Source organism: Leucoraja erinacea, chromosome 17 (genome assembly GCF_028641065.1).
Source record: "Leucoraja erinacea ecotype New England chromosome 17, Leri_hhj_1, whole genome shotgun sequence".
Classification (NCBI taxonomy): Eukaryota; Metazoa; Chordata; class Chondrichthyes; order Rajiformes; family Rajidae; genus Leucoraja; species Leucoraja erinaceus.
The window spans coordinates 11,702,943-11,723,203 of record NC_073393.1 but is presented as its reverse complement, the minus strand read 5'-3'; the positions used below and the strand labels follow the sequence as shown (position 1 = coordinate 11,723,203).

At 39.6% G+C, this 20,261-nt stretch overlaps 1 protein-coding gene across 7 annotated transcripts in view; it reads left to right on the top strand.

The window, feature by feature from the left end:
* The window catches only part of fhod1 (formin homology 2 domain containing 1), a 217,972-nt gene extending 203,484 nt beyond the window's left edge, over positions 1 to 14,488 (top strand). For all 7 annotated transcript variants that reach the window (XM_055648529.1, XM_055648527.1, XM_055648528.1 and 4 more), the window contains 4 exons: positions 223 to 415; positions 8,579 to 8,735; positions 9,493 to 9,675; positions 12,630 to 14,488. In XM_055648529.1, the coding sequence (XP_055504504.1) occupies positions 223 to 415; positions 8,579 to 8,735; positions 9,493 to 9,675; positions 12,630 to 12,712 (616 nt within the window). In that variant the 3' untranslated portion in view covers positions 12,713 to 14,488. The remainder of the gene's footprint in view (positions 1 to 222; positions 416 to 8,578; positions 8,736 to 9,492; positions 9,676 to 12,629) is intronic.
* Positions 14,489 to 20,261: the final 5,773 nt, after the last annotated feature.

Genomic DNA, 20,261 nt, shown 5'->3' with positions numbered 1-20,261 from the left:
TAACACTTGCCTGGAGCATCACAGACACATTATTGTTGACTGTTGGTGCTCTCTCGTGGAGGAATCTGATATACCTAAGAGTTGTTACTGTTCTTCCCACCTATTGAAAGTAAATACCCAGCACGTGCCTTTGCTGTAGAACTGGGTTGAATTCAATGATCGGGCTTTTATTTATTCACCCGTGGACATGAGTTCTCAATCAATGTGATCTTTTCCTTGCAGGTTCCACACTTTCCTTTTGTACCTTGGTCACCCTTCATCCACGGCCCGGCAGATGAAGATTACCAGGTTCTGTAAAATAATTAGCGAATTTGCACTGGAGTATCGGACAACACGAGAGCGGGTGCTGCAGCAGAAGCAGAAACGAGCTGCTTACCGGGAGAGGAACAAGACGCGGGGCAAAATGATCACTGAGGTTTGTCTGTTTAGAAGAACCAGCTTTCTCTGTTCTGTATTCTAAACGTGTAGGAAGGAACTGCGGACGCTGGTTTACACTGAAGATAGACACAAAATGCTGGAGTAACCAATGCTGGAGAAACGACACCTAATAAAACTCGGCCGTGCAATATTAAATTTGATAAAGCTAGAACTTTCATCCATGGAACAAACATTCTCGTGCAGGTCATGTTTTTAGCCTGTTTGCAAATACGATTAGGGAACAGAGTAGAATTAAAACAGAAAATACTGGAAATTCTTATCAAATCAAGCTGCATTTCTGAAGGAAAGTCAGGGACCTGAAATGGTAACTCAGGTTTTCTTTTCACACATGTTGAGTAATTCTAGCATATTCTGTTTTTATTTAAGATTTCCAGTATCTTCACTTTCTTGGTTATGAGTTGATGGATGTAAATGCTGGAAAGTGACTTAGAATTTAAATGCATTCAATCTTAAAGCAGACAGTTTTACACTGGAGAGGTTAACCTCAATGTCCTTCTGTTGTTGGGCTTCTAATCTTATTTGATTTAATACAGTGAGTTCACCACTCCCTCAAGGAGACGACTGGGGGCAACTATTTATTCATGAGAAGCTCACCAGGACACGCTATTATTGACACGGACATGCAAATTATTGGCACGGGGATGTAATAGCAATGTATTAATCTAATACGAGACTTATCATTCTCTCTAAGACACAAGCCATGGAATATATGCCATTTGCCTGCATGAATGTAGCTGGAAGAATTTTTGAGGAGCTCAATGTAGCAATCTACATGATTCGCACTGCATTCTGCTGCTTAAACATCTACCCTCCCATCAACATGAATTTGAGTTTAGTTTATTGTCACATGTACTGAGGTACAGTGTGCATCATATTCTTACTTTAAAGTAAACCGTTTTAGCAACTTGCTGTTCTTCATCTAACTAAAGGAAGGCAGAAAATTGAGGGTGTGGTGGGTGGGGGGGGGGGGGGGGGGGGGGGGGTAAAGTCACAACTCTACATTGTAAGCGCCCTTTATGGGCGGCTATTTGCATACCATGACACGGTATGCAAGCAAAGAATTTTACTGTGACTTGTCACATGTGACAATAAAGTATTCAATTCAATTCTTTACCTTCTTGCTCAGATTTCCAATACAAAGCATATTTACAGGTGTATGGAAACAACAGGACAAAGAGCTGCCTGCTGTGCTGTGCATTTTTCTTTTTACCTTTTAAGATCTTTATCATAGTAAACATCCTACATGCTCCATGGAAAAAAATGTGAACAAAACTGCCACCAAACTATGCAAGGTATTAAGCCAGATGACTAAAAATATGATGAAAGAGCTGGTTTAAAATTAAGCCTTAAAGAACACGGAATGAACTGGAGAGTGTGTTACAGTACACAATACACAGCTCACAGTTTCAGCAACTCGTTTCCAATCCCAGCCTTTTGTGCTGTCTGTGTGGAGTTTGCACATTTTCCCTGTGTGTTTTTACTTACTCACTTACTTACAGTATGCATTTACTCGGTGTGCTCCAGTTTGCTTCATTTTCATTCCTACCAAAGTGTGCAATTTGGGAGGTTAATTGGCCTTTTGTAAGTTGCTCCTATTATGCAGTTGATTAGTCGAATCTCGGGGAGACAATGGGTAATTTTTAGATTAGATTAGATTCAACTTTATTGTGATTGCACAAATACAAGTACAGGTACAACAAAATGCAGTTTAGCATCTAATCAGAGTGCAAAGTAGTAAAATGCTGATTAAAACAATATATACAAATGAGGATATATTGATCTATGTACATAGGTAAATAAATATATACAGATAAAAGATTAACGTGCTATATTCTGGTGAATAGAGTTTAACAGTAGATTGTGTAAACTATAAATAATACTGATTAGAAGGGGGGGAGGGGGGCTAGCGCTGGACCTGTGAGTTCAGCAGGGTAATGGTCTTTTGGAAGAAGCTGTTCCTTAGCCTGCTGGTGCAAGACCTGAGACTCCTGCACCGCCTCCCTGATGGGAGGAGGGCAAACAGTTCATGGTTGGGGTGTGAGGGGTCCTTAATGATTTTGCCAGCCCGTCTCAGACACCGTGTGCGGTGAAGGGCAGCCATGGCAGGGAGCGGGGCACCGATGATGTGATGGGCAGTTTTCACCACCCGTTGCAGTGCCTTCCTGTCAGCTGTGGTGCAACTGCTGTACCACACAGTGAAGCAGGTGGTCAGGATGCTTTCTATGCTACAGCGGTAGACGTTGGACAGGATCTGAGGGAAGAAGTGAGCTTTCTTAAGCCTCCTCAGAAAGTAGAGGCGCTGCTGCGCCTTTTTAATCAGTTTGGCGGTGTTGAGGTAATGAGAAGGGAATAAGATGGGAGACACAAAATGCTGGAGTAACTCAGCGGGTGAGGCAGCATCTCAGGAGAGAAGGAATGAATGACGTTTCAGGTCTCGACTCGCTGAGTTACTCCAGCATTTTGTGTTTACCTTCGATTTAAAGCAGCATCTGCAGTTCTTTCTTACTCAAAATAAAATGGGATATGAGTAAACAGGGGTTTGATGGTCAGTTAGATTTGTTGTCTGAAGGGACAGTTTCTGTGCTGTGTAGTTTTGAGTCTAGGTCTTAGATTGTAAGGTTGGAGTCATGTTGATAATGGTAGCTACGTGTCTGAAGTCTGATAATATAATGAGATGTGCAGAGAGGAATTTGAGATTATGCATAGATTGCCGCAAGCCCAGGGGGAAGTTTAACAGTCTTTATGCTCACATTTTCCAATCTGCCAACCGTGTATTTCACCCCGCCCAATAAAAAGATGTGTGGTTAGGTTTTTATCTAAAATAGTGCCCTGAGTTAAGTTTGGATTTATAAATACAAATAGGTAGAACTTGGATTTTGAATGTAAAACTGGTTCAAATCATTTTGTAACAAGGTGTGCAACGTTGAAATACGAGTACCATTATTTAGCTTGAATTTGATTAACTTTCGGCCCAGTTAAATTCAGAATAACAACATCCAAGAGTAGATGCCCATTCGATTGCACTTCAAGTTAGAAGGTTTAGCATTGAATGTACAATGTAAGGAGACTTTTATACCTTGCAGAAGCTAATTTAGTTGCCAGTGACTTGAATTATTGTAAAGTAGTGGAAATGCCAGCAAGTTCTATTGATGTTTCATAACCTAATACCAATTGAAAGGAGTGAATGTACAATGTGGGAGGTCGACCTGCACAGATAATAGGTAATAGGTGTTCTGATACCAAATACTTTGGCCTCCTAGTCTGCTTGAGGTCATCTTTTAACGTCCCCAAGTCCCCATTCTGGACGGGCACTGGGGAGGTCTACATAGTAGTCTAGCATGTAGATCAAAGTGAACTTCTAAGTGGTAAATTATGGGCTTGTATTTCCTCTCTAGAGGACTTGAATATATATCTAAGTGGCCAGAGCTACCTTATCAGATGGTGATGCTTTGGTGACCGAAAATTAAGTAAAAGACTCGTTCATGCCATAAGAACTTGGAATGGTTACAAATTATCTGAATAGAGCAGAGCCTGCAATTGTGTTTAGGATTTCAAGCTTTCCCCCCCCCCCCCCCCCCCCCCCCCCCCTCCCCCCCCCCCCCCCCCCCCCCCCCCCCCCCCCCCCCCCCCCCCCCCCCCCCGTACTTCCGAAGCACGTACTTCCCATTCCCTTGCATAGATACACCATGAACACCGGAACTTGACTTCCAAAAGGGTAGATTTTGCTAAATGATCAGGATCTTTGCTGTGTGGAGTGCTTTGCAAAAGTATTGCGAACAAACAAAGGTCAAAGCAAAAACATCTATAAACCTAAGCAATGTTAACTATTAATCTGTAAAATAAAAAGAAGAGATCAGAGTATATTTATTTCAGATAAGGGTGTATACTTAGTGCCAATTCTTCTGGAGAAATTAAGACTAATTTTGCAATGTAAACTAAGGATAAGGAAGTAATTAAATTACATTGCTATTATTGAATGCATGGAGGGTATCTGTAAGGTCATCTAAATAACATAGAGGGTGCGCAAAATGTTATTTATCATATTTACTTGTAATATCTGCTTCAGTTAACAATTTTTCAATGAAATTTCTCTTTGCTTTCCAAACCACACTGCCACAGCGTCCAATATCAAGGACTGGAAAACAGTTCAAGTTTATTTTCAACAGTATTAACAATACTATAGATTATGCTTAATGTACAATATTGCATTGGCTGCAGAATAGTAAGCAGTTGTTATTGTTTGTCCATGTCCCTCCAAATATGCTGCCTGATCTGGTGTTGCTCCAACAGTTTGTGTTTGCATCAGCAGTGCCCATTGTTGTAGGCTCCCCTGTATGCTCTGAAGTGGAGTGGAATATAATCTATCTTACTGATTGTAGGAGGGGAGGGGGGCAGAATAAAACATGGTGGGTAATAGGTGAACATAGGCGATGGAGAGTTTTGATTAAGCAGATTAGTTTAGTTTAGAGATTCAGCGCTGAAACAGGCCCTTCAGCCCACTGAGTCCATGCCGACCAGCGATCCCCCATACACTAACAGTAGGGACAATTTACGATTTTTACCAAGCCAATTAACCTACGAACCTTTGTGGGAGGATACTGGAGCACCGGGAGAAAACCCACGCAGGACACTCGGAGAATGTACGATCTCCATGCAGGCAAAACCCGTAGTCAGGATTGAACCCACGACTCTGGCGCTGTAAGGCAGCAACTCTACCACTGCGCCACCATGCCACAAATGGTGGACAAAGGCCAGAGACTACTTCAGAAAATTAGGAAAAATTCTCATTTCATAACATGTGAAAAGAAAGGAATCCACACTTAACAGATAGTGGCAAGTTGTAACCCTCATAAATATGATGTTCATAAGTCTTAACCATTGTTTGAGGGAACAGTACTGTAAGGAAAAAATGTCTTATAAACCAAGATTCCATGGGAGACAAAATGAGGCAAAGGGTTGTTTAATTCTTTGACAGATTTGCCTTCCAAAGGAACATCCTAGTAGAACCTTTCTTGGAGCTCTGGCCTCATGACCAACTTGGCCAACTGAAGCCAAATTTAATCTGTTTAGGAGGTACTTATATTTTCTCACAGTTGTAAAGAGGGGCTCGACATTACCACACAACAGCGCTCAGAGGGAAAATAAAATGATTATGTTTTTCCACCTCGCATGCAGTCTAAAATGAGCTTGCCATTAAAGACTGCAACCTTGTACCAGAATAATTAAATCCGAACTCTTTTGCCTCTGGTGATTATTTAGGTCAAAGTTACAGGAACAAAATCTGAACTTTCCCTACAACACACAAGGGATTTCTGGCTGTCAAAATCAACTGTACAGCCATGTCCGATTTTTTTTTTTAATGTTAGACATTCACAAAATATACCTCTCTGTTTTAACATTTAACTGTATGCCAGGTCATTCAAATGATGTCATTATGACCAAAATATAAAGATTATTTTTGTTTTACAAAACCAAAACCAAATGGGCGGCATGGTGGCACAGTTGTTGCCTTACAGCGCTTACCGCGCCAGAAACCCGGGTTCGATCTCAATCCCGACTATGGCTACTGTCTGTATGGAGTTTTACATTCTTCCCCTGACTGCGTGGGTTTTCTCCGAGAACTTTGGTTTCCTCCTACGCTCCAAAGACATACTGGCTTGTAGGTTCTCCTTCTCTCTGGAGATGCTGCCTGTCCCGCTGAGATACTCCAGCATTTTGTGTTTATCTTCGATTAAAACCAGCATCTGCAGTTCTTTCCTACGCTGGTTTGTTGGTTAATTAGCTTGGTATAAATGTAAATTGTCCCTAGTCTGTGTAATTTAATGTAAATGTGATGGTCGGCATGGACTCGGTATGACAAAGGGCCTGTTTCTCTAAATTAAAACTACACAAATGGGTGAGTATATTTCACTGCCAATTTAGTTTTGTAAAACTCCAGCCTCTTGATTTGCTTCAGTTATTTAAATGCATTTCACTATAGCATGCTTAGAGTTTAACCATATCATATGCCCCACTCTTCGTGACTGATGCATTACATGGAGTCCTGCCCTTCTAGTGCAAGTTGGCTCCACAGAAAGTGCAGTCAGAAACAGGCCAACTCACTTATTCAAATATTGGTCCCTGATTCTGCAATGGTCACAATTTACCACCAAAGTTAATGTATTATTTCAGTCTCATTTCATCCACACAGTTAGTGAAATTGCAAGCCTTGAAATTAAAGAAGCATTGTCATCTAATTTAAACCCTAGTGATGTAATTTTACTGTAAAGTTAATGTTATCTGAAGAGAGTGCCAGAGTCTTATTACTTATTGATTTGTTTAAAGCATTTTAAACACAATATTAATTAAGCACTGATGTATGAATGTTGGCAGGTAGTGAGAAAAAAGACCAGGAAAGGTTACATTTCTATTTTTAGTGCTCAGAGAGCATGCAAGGATGAAGGAGGTGATGTAGTCGATTTTAACTATTCTACCCAGAAAGTCCCTGTGTATAAAATCTGAAGGGGTAGAAAAAGGGTGAACACGCAGTCTTTTACCCAGGATTGGGGAATCATGAACAAGGGAGCACACACTTAAGGAGAGAGGGGGAATATTTAATATACGCCAAAGGGCAGCTTTTTCACATAGATAGTGTACACATGGAATATGTACGTACATGGAATGCACTGCCAGAGGAAGTGGTTGAGGCAGCTACTGAAACAATGTTTCAAATATATTCGGACAGGTATATGAAGAGGAGAGGTTTAAAGGAATATTGGTCAAGTGTGAGCAAATGGGATTAGCAAATATGAGCATCTTGGTCAGTATTATTGTGCTGTTTCTGTGCTGCATGATTCTATGACTTTATTGGAACAAAGGGAGGAGTCCTCAGGTTTTAGAGCATCCCCTGTTTGTTTTTGTTTTTTTAACCCTCTGCATTTTTAAACTGGTTTCTGTGTGTCAGTGTGCGTTTACACTGTAAAATATTAATCTTCTATTTTTCCTTTGAACATTTGAACAGGTGCTTCCTTGTCTAGTTTCCATTGTTCAATTGAAACTTACAACATTCTTAAGGGGTTGGACAGGCTAGATGCAGGAAGATTGTTCCCGATGTTGGGGAAGTCCAGGACAAGGGGTCACAGTTTAAGGATAAGGGGGAAATCCTTTAAGACCGAGATGAGAAAAACATTTTTCACACAGAGAGTGCTGAATCTCTGGAACTCTCTGCCACAGAAGGTAGTTGAGGCCAGTTCATTGGCTGTATTTAAGGGGGAGTTAGATGTGGCCCTTGTGGCTAAAGGGATCAGGGGGTATGGGGAAGAAGGCAGGTACAGGATTCTGAGTTGGATGACCAACTACTCCTGCACCTATTTTCTATGTATCTATGAAAGCAATGGTCCAACTTATTTTTTCCAAACCATTAAATATCTTAACAAATATCTCTGCCCTTTTTCAAGATTGAAAAGTACAAGTGCCTTTTTTTTAGAAATATCATCATCCTTTGAAGGATCCATAAGTCAAGCTTTCTTTGCATCTCGGCTTCCAGAACAGGACAAAAGAATTGTGATCAGAGCACGGAGGTCTACTCGCCATCTCCTCTGATCTGCTCTCTGATACTTAGGTGTATTGTTGGCTTTGTCAGCTATTGTGTTTGCAATGGTTGAACATGCTGAGTCCCAAAAGTTTTCCTCAAAAATCTAGTTGAAAGCTTATTAAGGAAGCCACGGAGATGCGAGTTTGAATGCTGGTATATTTTCGTCCTCTGTATGAAATCAAAGTAAACCTTTACATAGGTTACCTGTTTAAAAAGTGGGGGGAAATGGATATTACATTCACTTGAAGTCAGATGGTTCCAGACTTCAAATGTTTAAAAAATACTTATACCATGTTTAACAAATGGTATTAACAAATGAGGTATTAAGGCATTAACAAATACGTGTACCTTAGCTTTATGTTTGGCACAGACATTGTGGGCCAAAGGGACTGTTCCTTTACTTCATTTTCCATGTCCTATGTTATTAATGCATTTTTATTTGCCATTTATTTGTTATATATCTATTTGCGCCTTGAAGAGATTGAATGATTTGGGTTTTAGTGAGTATGACAAAAACTCACATTTACAGTCTGGGTGAGACATGATTTTCTTTGTAAATTGTTGCAGACAGCAAAGTTTTCCACAGCGGCGGGTGGCACTGAGATCTCCCACACCCCTGACCCGCTTGACCAGCAGCTGCAGGCAGATGAACAGCACGAGAACATGAAAAACATTTTGACGACACCAGAGCCACAGAATCGAAGGAGCAGAGGAGGCAATAGATGTGAGCTATTCTTCCTGCTATTCATTAGGCAGAGGCCACTCCTTTTGTAGTGTAATGTATGTGTTTAGCGACAGCATTTTAACATCCTGTAATGTATAAATCCAATAAAACTAGGCATAGGCGAAATCTCTCATGGGGCTGCCCACAGAGTATTGTGTTCAATTTTAGTCACCCAGCTATAGGAAAAATCCCATTAAGCTGGACACAGTGTCTGTTACCCAGAGTAGGGGAATCAAGAACCCAAAGGGAATTAAGGGAAGGAGAAAGATTTAATAGGAACATGAGGGGCAACTTTGCCCCCACACAGGGCTCTGTGGTCAGTGGGAGCTTCTTGTAAACCCTGAGCAGACAGCCTATGAAAGACTAAAACAACTATTTAGAGTCAGTTCAATACCAGATGGAGCACTCTTCTAATGAACCACTACAGTGTGGTTTTGGGAAATGGCCAATTATCCCGTGCATCACGATCCTTTGGCTGTACATTGTAAAAGAAAATGTGTTTATTGAATTAATAGTATCACTTTAAAACAAAATTACAGATATAATTCAAGCTACCTTTATCACTGATTGTGATTGCATTGGGCTGAGAATTTAGCTCAAATGTTTCTGACTACATCATATGAAATAGACTTCAAATATATCCTAGTTCAGTAGATGTGCATTTGCCATCTTTCACTACTGCAAAGTAATGCATTTCCAGCTTGGAAGCTGTTTTTGAATATCAGTTATGTTTTCTTGGCCCTCTCGACTCCTATAGCTGTTGGAAGAATCAGTCCACCAAATCTCTCCACCTCTAAAGATGGAGCCGATGGAGCAAGTCCAGCCGATGATGCTACGGATGAAATCATGGACCGCCTGGTGAAATCTGTCACACAGAATCCCAATCAGAGGCCATCTACTCCCAAAGAACGCAAAAGGTCAAGAGCAAACAGGAAATCCTGTAAGTATATTTGGCTGTGATGGTTTCTTGTGAAAGGTATGGTGTAGAGGGGAAGAGATATTGTGTTTCCCAGGATTTATAAACCAGGGAAAAGAAAAAACCTATTTTTTGTGTGACTGGTTCCTAGCACTATGAGATGATTTCTGAATCCTTGCATTCTTATAACAATTAAACAACAGCCTCTTGTAATGATGATATATCCATTGTTGTCATTCTTGTCCACAAATTATGAACTGCTTTTGAAATATCTCAGAACAATTCATTTAATTCTCGCTTCCACCTCTTCCATTATTAGCCATCATTCGATTATTTATACTATCATATCATTTCTTGTTGCTTTATAGAGAGGCATCTATTATAGAGAGGCATCTTTGGCCTTTCAGGTTCTTACAACAATCAAGCACCCATTTTTACATCAATCCTACCTTGACCCCTTTTATTCTCCTTGCATTCCCAAGAACACTCCCTCCTCTCCGGATTCTACCACTCACCTCCCACCAGGATCCGTTTACCAACCCCCATGTTTACATATCGTGGGAAGAAACCAGAACACTGAGGAAATTCACGTGTTTGCAGGAAGAACGTGTAAACTCCATCCAGCTGTAGTGGAAGACATTTAAACCTGGGTCATTGGAACTGTGATGAAGCAGCTCCACTGGCATCTTTGAGCCATCCGTAAAATGTCTCAATGGTAACTTCTCCCACTCTTCTATACTCTAGCAGAAACAAGCCTAGTCTGTATAATCTTTCCTCTAAAGATTTATGGAAGTGGAATGCCTCTCTTCATTGATGTAATAATAAGGAACTGTCGATGCTGGGGGGTTTATATCAAAGAAAGACACAAAATGTAGGAGTAATTGAGCGGTCAGGCAGCATCCCCCAGAGAACAGGGATAAGCAATGTGTCGGGTCTGAAGAATGGTCCTGAACCTACCCATGTTCTCGAGAGATGCTTGCTTGCACAGCCTAAAGTTGTCAGACAACTTGCTCTATTTGATCTTATTTGATTGTGCACGCCGGGTTGATTGCATTAGTCGAAACAGGGCGGACCACGTGAAGGTTGCAATCACCCACCCCGAGAAATGCTTCCTGACCTACTGACTTACTTTATGCCTCACTTGATTTTCAGTGCTCAGTTTAGTTAAGGGTATAATTTATAATCAATTTTAATCATGTGAGTTGGTACCTGCAGCTCCAGGACTCAACTGCAGATTTATTGTTGCGATATTACAGTATCCAAGTGTCTGATTCATTGGGCTATTTCGTGTATATTGATTTTATATCATTATTCTTCAGGACACACAAAGCAGTCACAAGGTATTATGGAAAGTCCTGCAGCATACAATAACGAGTTGCCACTTTGTCCAGCTTTTGTGATAAAAAAAATGATTTATCTATTAAAATGAATGACTCTTTGCCAGTCACCTCAGTTTTATGGGTACAATATGCTGGCTTTTATCGTGCAAAAAATCAATTGCATTGTAATCATAAAATAATTTTCTTTCAAAGACCATGTCATATTATGAAATGTTGGAGCAAGCCAATTAATTATCAATTTGAAACTGTCAACTGATATTAAAATATTCAATGCAGTCACACAGTTACTGGCAATTGTAAAGTATTTACTAGTTCCAAAAAGAACTAGGCATTCTTGCCAAAGTGAATAAACAAATTAAGCTATGCTTATGTGGGGCCTTTAACATGGTAAAACATCCCAAGATGCTTCTCTGGCACTTTATCCATCAGAATTTCATACCCAGCCACATACGAAGATGTTAAGACAGTTAGCTGATCAAATTTGTAGACACGTGGAACTTCAGATACTGAAATTTGTCGAAAACACTATGTGCTGCAGTAACTCAGTGTGTCAGCCAGCGTCTTTGAAGAGAATGGATCCATTCCCTCCGCAGACGCTGCCTGACCTGATGAGTTACTGCAGCACTCGGTGTTTTGATCAAATTGGTATGCTTGGTGGAGCACCTTATTGAGGGAGAGACCAGAGGTACATTGGGTTGAGAATTCCAGAGCTGGTACAATGAACAGTAAAGTTCAGGGATACAGAAATATAATTCAGAATTATAGGAGAGGCAAACTTTTGAGGTTCAGATGACTGGGGGAGCTTAGAAAGTTGGGGACAGGTGGATTTTAAAACAAAGGATTAAAAAAAGTTAAAATTAAGATGTTGCAAGACTAGGAGTCGACCTAAAATGGCAACAATTGATGTGAATAGCGCCCTTTGTAATTAACTGTAAGGGCAACTTTTTTGGATGAATTTACAGTGGATGTAAGAAGGAAGTCAGCTAGGAGTACCTGTTTTTTTAAGTCTAGCGGTTACAAAGCAAATGGAGGCAGTGATCTTCTCAACAGGTGAGAGGTGCATGAAGGGGCAATAGAATTGAGAGTAGACACAACATGCTGGAGTAACTCAGCGGAACAGGCAGCATCTGTGGAGAGAAGTAATGGGTGATGTTTCGGATCAAGACCCATCTTCAGACTTGAATTGAAAGTTCAGTTCAGGTTGCAAATGGCAACTAAAGTTATTAACGGGTCAGCTTCAGGTAGTAATTAGAAAGCAAGATGGAATCAATAACTAGAATCAAAATTTCTTCTCTACATGCATGAGGTTGTATCCAGTTCTCAGCCGATTATCTATTACACATATAAAACATACCTGTTTTCCCCCTAAAATTCTTAAATAGCTCTTGAGTGACGGAAGATAAATGTTTTCTTCCACTGTTGAAGGTCAGCTCTGAGCATGAAACATTTTTTTCTAGTTTTCCCGAGACAGTATGAATGATAATATCTCTAACCAAAGTCAGAGTTGTCATTTCTATATGTGCCCCATTTGGAACTGGACAGAGTTTCAAACCAGTTGCGCCTGAGCTCAGGTAACGTATAAAATAGGCGGAAGCATTTGGCTTACCTCTACTAATATTGATTTCTCTTTAATTGCAGTACGAAGAACTCTGAAAAGTGGTTTGACCCCTGACGTGGTCCAAGCATTGGGTTTGTCTAAAACATCAGAAGTAGAAGTATAAAACAATTGGTCTGAAGAATGGGTCCCGACCTGAGACATCGCCTGTTCATGTCTTCCAGAGATGCTGCTTGACTTGCTGAGTTACTCCAGCATTTTGTGCTCTATGCCAGATTCTAGCATCAACAGTTCCTTGTGACTACTCTGAAGTATAAAACAACTTAAATACAGAGGAAACACAATTTGGTGCCTAAACATTGACACTTCAGTAACGGAATAAATAAAAAAATACAGAAAATATTTTTGTATTCCTCAATTTGTGGCAAGCTCCAAAATGTTACAAATACTTTTAATTATTATGATAGGCCTGAGTCTTGTCTTTGCATATTGTTGGATGGAATCATGTATGGAACATAAATCATTTGGATTGGGTCCACTAAAGTTGATAGTCAAACTCATTCCGGATAATGGATTTAGAGGGGAAATTGAGGTTCAGCCTAAGTGCTCAAAATGTCCCTTTGAAACTTGAGCTCCAGCAGATATTTTCTGCCTAAGTTACCAGCATTCAATTGAAAACCTGCATAAATATTTCACCCCAAAAAGCATTCTCCAATATTTCTTGAAGACAGTGATTTTGCTAGGGTACAATCCTCTGGGTATTGTTTACCTGCTAGCGACTTACCCAGGAACAAAACTGGATAGCGAGTGGCATCAAATAATTAGAAGATAAGAGCTTCCCAACTCAATTTGATCCTGTCCTCATTCAAGGTTCACATTTGCACTTCTAGATGGGCACAACATGCTGGAGTAACTCAGTGGGACAGGCATTATCTCCGGAGTCTCAGTCTGAAGAAGGGTCTCGGCCTGAAACATCACCCATTCCTTCTATCCAGAGATGCCGCCTGTCCCACTGAGTTACTCCAGCATTTTGTGTCTATCTTCAGTGTAAACCAGCATTTGCAGTTTCTTCCTACAAACTTCTAGATGGAACTCAGTGGAAGGGAATCATCCATGCAAGCACTGGCCAGAGTATTCTTCTAACTACACAGACATGAAGGACCCTTCTTTCTTCTATTGGCAATAATTAACAGACTGACTGTGTACCAAGGATTGAACTTGAGGCCTCCTTGGTATATGTGGCATATGATGCTTTTACCCTTTGAGCCAACAGGGTTTTCCACTAAACTTTAAATACTAAGGAGATTTAATTGACTTTGGGTTGATTAGAACAGCTATGTCTTTAACCATGTTTATAACTTTGTAAAATTTAAAATGTGTTGTACAAATATTTTGAACTGACAGGGTGGAGAATTGAAATTAATAATAATGAATTACTACCTTGTAGTTTTTTTTTAAAAAGGATAAAGTATATTCATTTGTTAAGATAACAAATCAAGTGCATTTGGAATTGTCTTCTTGCAGCATGATAAAAACCTGTTAGCAGATATGCATGGAAAAGCATACTCTGCATAATCCATATTTTGGATATAAATTTGCACTTGGATGTCACCTTTATTTTTTGGCAGTATTATGATCACATTTAAAAAACCACTAATTGACAAATCAATTATTATATTAGTTGCAGGGTAATCCTGAATGCTCCAAAGGCATCTTCCTTTGAGTGTTTCGCAAGCTGACAAAACAAATATGCAGATTTAAGCAATATATTCACTGTTACAAATGCACACAATTCTACTTTTTACATAGAAAAGGTCATAGGTCCTTTAGGACTGTGCGATGAGTTTTGATAAACTTTTTAATTTTAATCTATGAAATATTGTTTGTGAATGTTTGTATGAGTATTATTGCAACGATTAAATGTTTCATGTTTTTCTCGTGATGCTTTGTTCTCTACTTTAGAGGTTTAGAAAATCAAGCTTCTTTCAGTTTATCTTTGCCTACTGCTATGGCATTGTGTACAAATCTTTGAAGTCTAGGTCCTTGATTGATTTGGAGAATTAGAGTACCTTTTGAGCTCATTACAAAAACATTTCAAGCGTTTGCAGGAGCATGCACGGGACTTCATATTTGTTTGCATTGAGGGGAGAATGTGGCCCGTCAATAATGTTATGTAATCAATACATGTGCGTATTTTAATTTGAGGGAGAGGGCTGAGGCCCACCTATCGCACACACCTATGTCTTGTTCACCTTTTTTCCTCCACACACCGTCTGAGAAACTGATGATCAGGTGCCCTCTAATAATTCAGAAGACACTTTTGTTAATGCTCCATCTTTTCAAGTAGGGGAGTACCACATGTTAGATCCAAGTTGATTTTTCCACTGTTGCTATAAGCCTCCACTTTAGCTGTACAATCTCTTCAGTGCAACTGATTAAATGCAAGGCAGTAATTCTGCAAAAGGAACTCTTATACCACCAGGCATTCTGTACCTCTAAAATTATTTCACAAGATAAATACAGATATAGAAGCCAGCCAGGCCAAGTTAACGTGTGTAGCTAAAACAAACAAGTAAAATCTCTTCCTCGACATCCAAAATGAATATGGGATTGTCAGAATGGATCAGGCTTGATAGAGCAGGCACTCCCTTCCTGTAGAACATTATTGTGAAATTGAATGAACTGAAGATTCATCTCATTAGTCATTGCAGTAATTGGATGGTGTGTATATAGGCCGTGCAGTTGTCTATAATGTAACACCACTTGCATTTCAAAAGTAATCGAAGGTATGTCAAAACCTTTACAGCATCCTGAAGATGTAAAAGGCACCGTAATAATATTCATTCATTTCGTTAATTTTCTCTGAAGTGCAGTAAACCCGGCCTCTCTCACCCTATTGCCATGAGTAGTGGGACAGGGGCATAACCGTGAAACACTGTTTCATTTCATATTTAAGGATCAGTAGTTGCACTTTTTCGAAGGTTTCCATTCTGGCTGTTTTTCAAGCTAAGTTCCCTCTTGTATCAGTCGTCTCCCCCCCCCCCCCCCCCCCCCCCCCCCCCCCCCCCCCCTGCACCCCACTCACTTAGGCCAAACTTTCAGCTCTGCTCCACAGTGCCTCTGGGACTGGAATGCTTCCATTGTGTCCAGGTGGTCATAACCGAAACAATACTCAAGGTGCACTATGACCAGAACATTACATTTTCTGACTCAATTCTTCAATTATTTGGCAGTATAATTCAGCATTTTAATACATTGTTGTTTGCTACTGTAGAGTGAATTGCTATGTTAAGTGCCAAGTATATTAATATCCCTAAGTCTCTCTCAGCATTATTCAACTCATTCATTTATTATATACATTGTCTGTTTTTTTCTATCAAGAATAGTACATCTCATTTATGGATTTTACTTGACTCTTGACTCTCATCACAGCTCGGTGAGTGTGACCAACTGCAACCTCTGACTCGTGATGAGTCTGAGAATTTGACTGCATCTTCTGACTTGTGACTCTTATTACACCTTGGTGAATCTGTGAAGTCATTGATATAAATTGGAAACTTTTGTTGTATCACCAATCCATTCAGAGTAACTCACAACCACTCGCGATCCCACTTTCTCCTCATCCTCTCCCATTTAAAAAAAAAACCCTATTTCCTTTTCTTCACTAAAGTTCTTCATTTATTTCATTTTTTTACAATGGTTCAAAGCAGGAACAGTACAATGAGATGGCTCTTTCAGGGAATCTGTATCAAGATTTTCTACAAACCCAGTTGAGATCTTTAATTATTTATTATATCAAAAAATAATTGCTTAAGTGTGAGAAGTTTTAGTTATTATTTAGATATGTGGTTTGGTTTATCCTGGACCCAGCCCGTTGCCCAGATCCCACCTGCCTGCACCTTCTCCAGAAGTGGTGACGGACTGACGCACTACAGGATGAGGTGACCTTCAGGCCTCAATACATGGCCATCAGGAGAGGCGGAGTGAGCTTTGAATGACATGTTAGTATGAAGTGTTGGAAGGGAAGGGGGTGGGAGGAACGGTTGTGCAGCTAGTAGAGCTGCTACCTCAGCTTCAGTAATCTAGCTTCAATCCTGACCCTGGGCGCTAACTGTGTGGAGTTTGCACGTTCTCTCTGTGACCTCTGGTTTCTTACTATGTCCCAAAGATGTGCACGTTGGTAGACTAATTGGTCAATGAAAATTGCTCGCATTATGTAGATAATTGGTAAAAAAAAACTGCTTGGGAATTGATGAAAAAGTGGGCAGTATAAAAAATGGGATTAATGTAATAGTGTTAGTGTAAATGAGTGGTAGATCACCGCATGGACTCGATGGGCCAAGGTGCTGTTTCCTTGCGTATTTCTCTTTTTAAATGGATTTGCATAATCAAAAATAACCTGTTTTAAAAAATATTTAAAAACACATTAAAATTCCAAGAAATAATTAAAACCATTAAATAAAATATAAAACCAAGCAATCACCTTTTTTCTATGAGGTCTGCAAACCCATGCAAATGAATGTTGTAACTATTTGTGTCCTGATTCTTACTGGAGTAAGGATGATTGTAAAATGCATCCAACCCCCCTTTAGCATGTTAGTCTTCTGTTGCTTTCCCAATAGCAAGTCCATTGTCGGAGAAGAAAAATCAGATGGACCAACATCTGGCCTGTTCATCTCGATATCGGCCATTGATTGCTTGTGTGGATATGAGATGTAGTACATTGCAGAAAACCATTTACACTCCAAATATTTGATTCCATTTGTCATTTTGTATGGAATACTAACTTACAAAATGCACCTATGGCCCAATTGCTTCTTTGGAATACGGGTAATCATAGTTATAGAGTCATAGGTTGTGGAAACAGGCCCTTTGGCCCAACTTGCCTACACCAACCAACACGTCTCATTAGTCCCACTTGCTTGCGATTGGCCCAAATCACTCTAAACCTATGCTATCCATGTACCTGTCCAATGTTTTCTTATGCTTCACGATAGTCCCTGCCTCAACTACCTCCTCTGACAGTTTAGCTTAGTTAATCGTTTAACTTAACTTATTTACAGTCCAATATAGCATCTTCAAATTCTGACGACTTACTGCACAGGATAAAACACAAAGAGATCCTACAGTTTGCAGTACATGGAGAGCAATTATTTCAACCGCCGATATACTGCTGAAGCTATTCCAAGAAACTGGAACACCAGTATGTTTGTAGGTAGTCTTTTTGATTGGGAAAATATGGGTTTAAGAAATTCGGCTTTTTTTTAGGGTGCTGAAGGTTTAAACTGTTTGTACCTAAACAGGATGGTAGGGGGGAAGAATGTAGTCGCAACATGGTGAAGTCTGAGGTGGGTAGCAAACCATTCCCACTGTTTAACGAGAGGAATCTGCACTCTAACTGTATGGTGGACAGGTCATTTGAGACCAGAAATAGTAGGGTACTCAAGCAAGACAATAAAAGCATGGTTGCGGATATCATCCATGTGCTCATCTTCATATAATGTCTACAAGGGATGTTGTATAAAATGAGGAGGAAGAGTGGTTGGGTGGGCCTGGGCTAATGGTTTAGGATCAGGAAGATGACCGGATTATGGTTGGATCTATATGAATGGAACCAAGTGAGGGAAAGTTTCACTGAACAACAGAAGAGAGACGGACCAGTACGGGTTAATGGCAAAAAGATTCAAAGGAGACAATGGTACAGAGAAATAAAGAGGGATTGATGGGATTGGTCGATTAGGAGCCAGCATTGACTCAGTGGGTCAATAGCCCCTTCCTCTATCATCATAATGAGAATGGGGTCCAAGAACATGAGTGTTTCCAATGGGCAAAATGAGTTTAAAAAACATATATTGGAGGCAACATGCAGTTTTAGCTAATGGGTTTGTATGGAGGGCTGAATGGACGTAAAACATTTTTTATTCTGTGTTATTTTTAAGGAGAGTTGGATAAAAAGGAAACGAAAGATGAAATATTAAGGTTAGCATAAGGGAGAGCCTGTGAAGAGGTTTGGCTTCGTGGGCAAGACCATTGGGCATGTGGTGGGCAGTAACCAATCTTCAGACAAAGTCTCCTTTAAAATTCTCATTGTGGGAGGTGATGGAGAGACAACAAAAGAAAGCTAGTAGATCTCCTGCTTCACAGCAACAGTGACCCGAGCTCACTCCTGACCTCCAGTGCTGTTTGCATGGAATTTAAACTCCAGAATCTCTTACACGCAGGAGTCAGTAAAACCTATACCATAAAAAAGCTTCAAGTAAATGTAAATGGTATATGTTATACACAGTGTTCTTATGAGAAATAATGAGGATCATGGGAAAACTGTATAAATGACAGGACTCTGGCTGGAACCCAGAACTCTGAATTATTCTTATTATAAAAATAAGTAAGACATGAATCATGGAATTATTTCAATCAGCATCAATCATGGTGCAGTCATTGGTACAATTTCATAAATCAGTAAATTAAAGTAATATGTTTGGAAAATGTGGCTTAAATCTGATTATCAATAAAAGTATACACTCTAAATGAAATTGCTCATATTGTAGATGATTAACTTTGGTAAAAAAAAAGAGATTTAACAATGGAAAGGGATCTCTAAACCAACAAGATGGAATAACAAGAAGATTCTGTGATAATCGACCACTAAAATGACAACATATCTCAAAAGCCAAGGATGAGAATGTCCAATTTTGGCCATAAAAGTATACTTCATTAGCTCTTCCAAAAAAAATGTTCAGGTGTACTTTCGACATGATGATTACCCTTTTTCTCTAATTGTTGGAAACATTTCTTGCTTGGAATGAATGTGTTTTTACTTGTTTCACTTACACCATCCGATCATGAACTAGAGAGCGGTCCTGAGCTACATTCCACTTAATTGGAAACCCTCGGTTTATCTTTAATCTGACTTTTCTGGACTTTATCTTGCACTAGATGTCATTCCTTTTATCCTGTATCTGTACACTGTGGGTGGCTTGATTGTAATCTTCCTGAATCTTTCCACTGACAGGATAGCATGAAATTAAAAGGCTTTCAACTGTACCCCCGGTGGTACATGTGACAATAAACTAAAAACTAAACTAAATCGGCATCGCAGTAATTTACACAATTATCAGGTATTTTTACCATACTTTAAAGCAATAATCCAAATAAAGCCATTATAGTAATATCTTAATTTTTGAACAATTGAACATGCGAACTTGGCCTTTCTGTATTAGTTAATAATATACATGATTTAGGATACAGACTAACTTTTCAACTTGGTTTGGCACTTTGGTTCTGAAGTAAGGTATCCATTATGCTTTTCTCCTTTTAAAATAACCCTTTGTTCATCCAATGTATCATATATAATCAGTCACATTACTTCAACCTCAATGTAGTACTTTTCATTTATTCGTTTTTTAAAAACAATTGAACCTCCTTTGCATATCCTCTTGGTATTTCCAATTAAAAATAAGTACTGAATCCCAACAATGGCTCTGTAATCGGAAATGTTTACGTCTTCCCACTAATGTCTTGTCTTTTTGCATATTATTTTTGTTTTCTTTTATCACTTGCAGAATTTATGTGTTGCTTATGTTTAATGTAAGTTTTTGTATTTTTGTCTGAGTCTGTATCTGTGATGCAGTTGCATGCAGAATTGTCATTGTACCTGTACCTCAACACACTTTGACAACATGTGGAAATAAACTCAACTTGACTGGAGTGTTTTC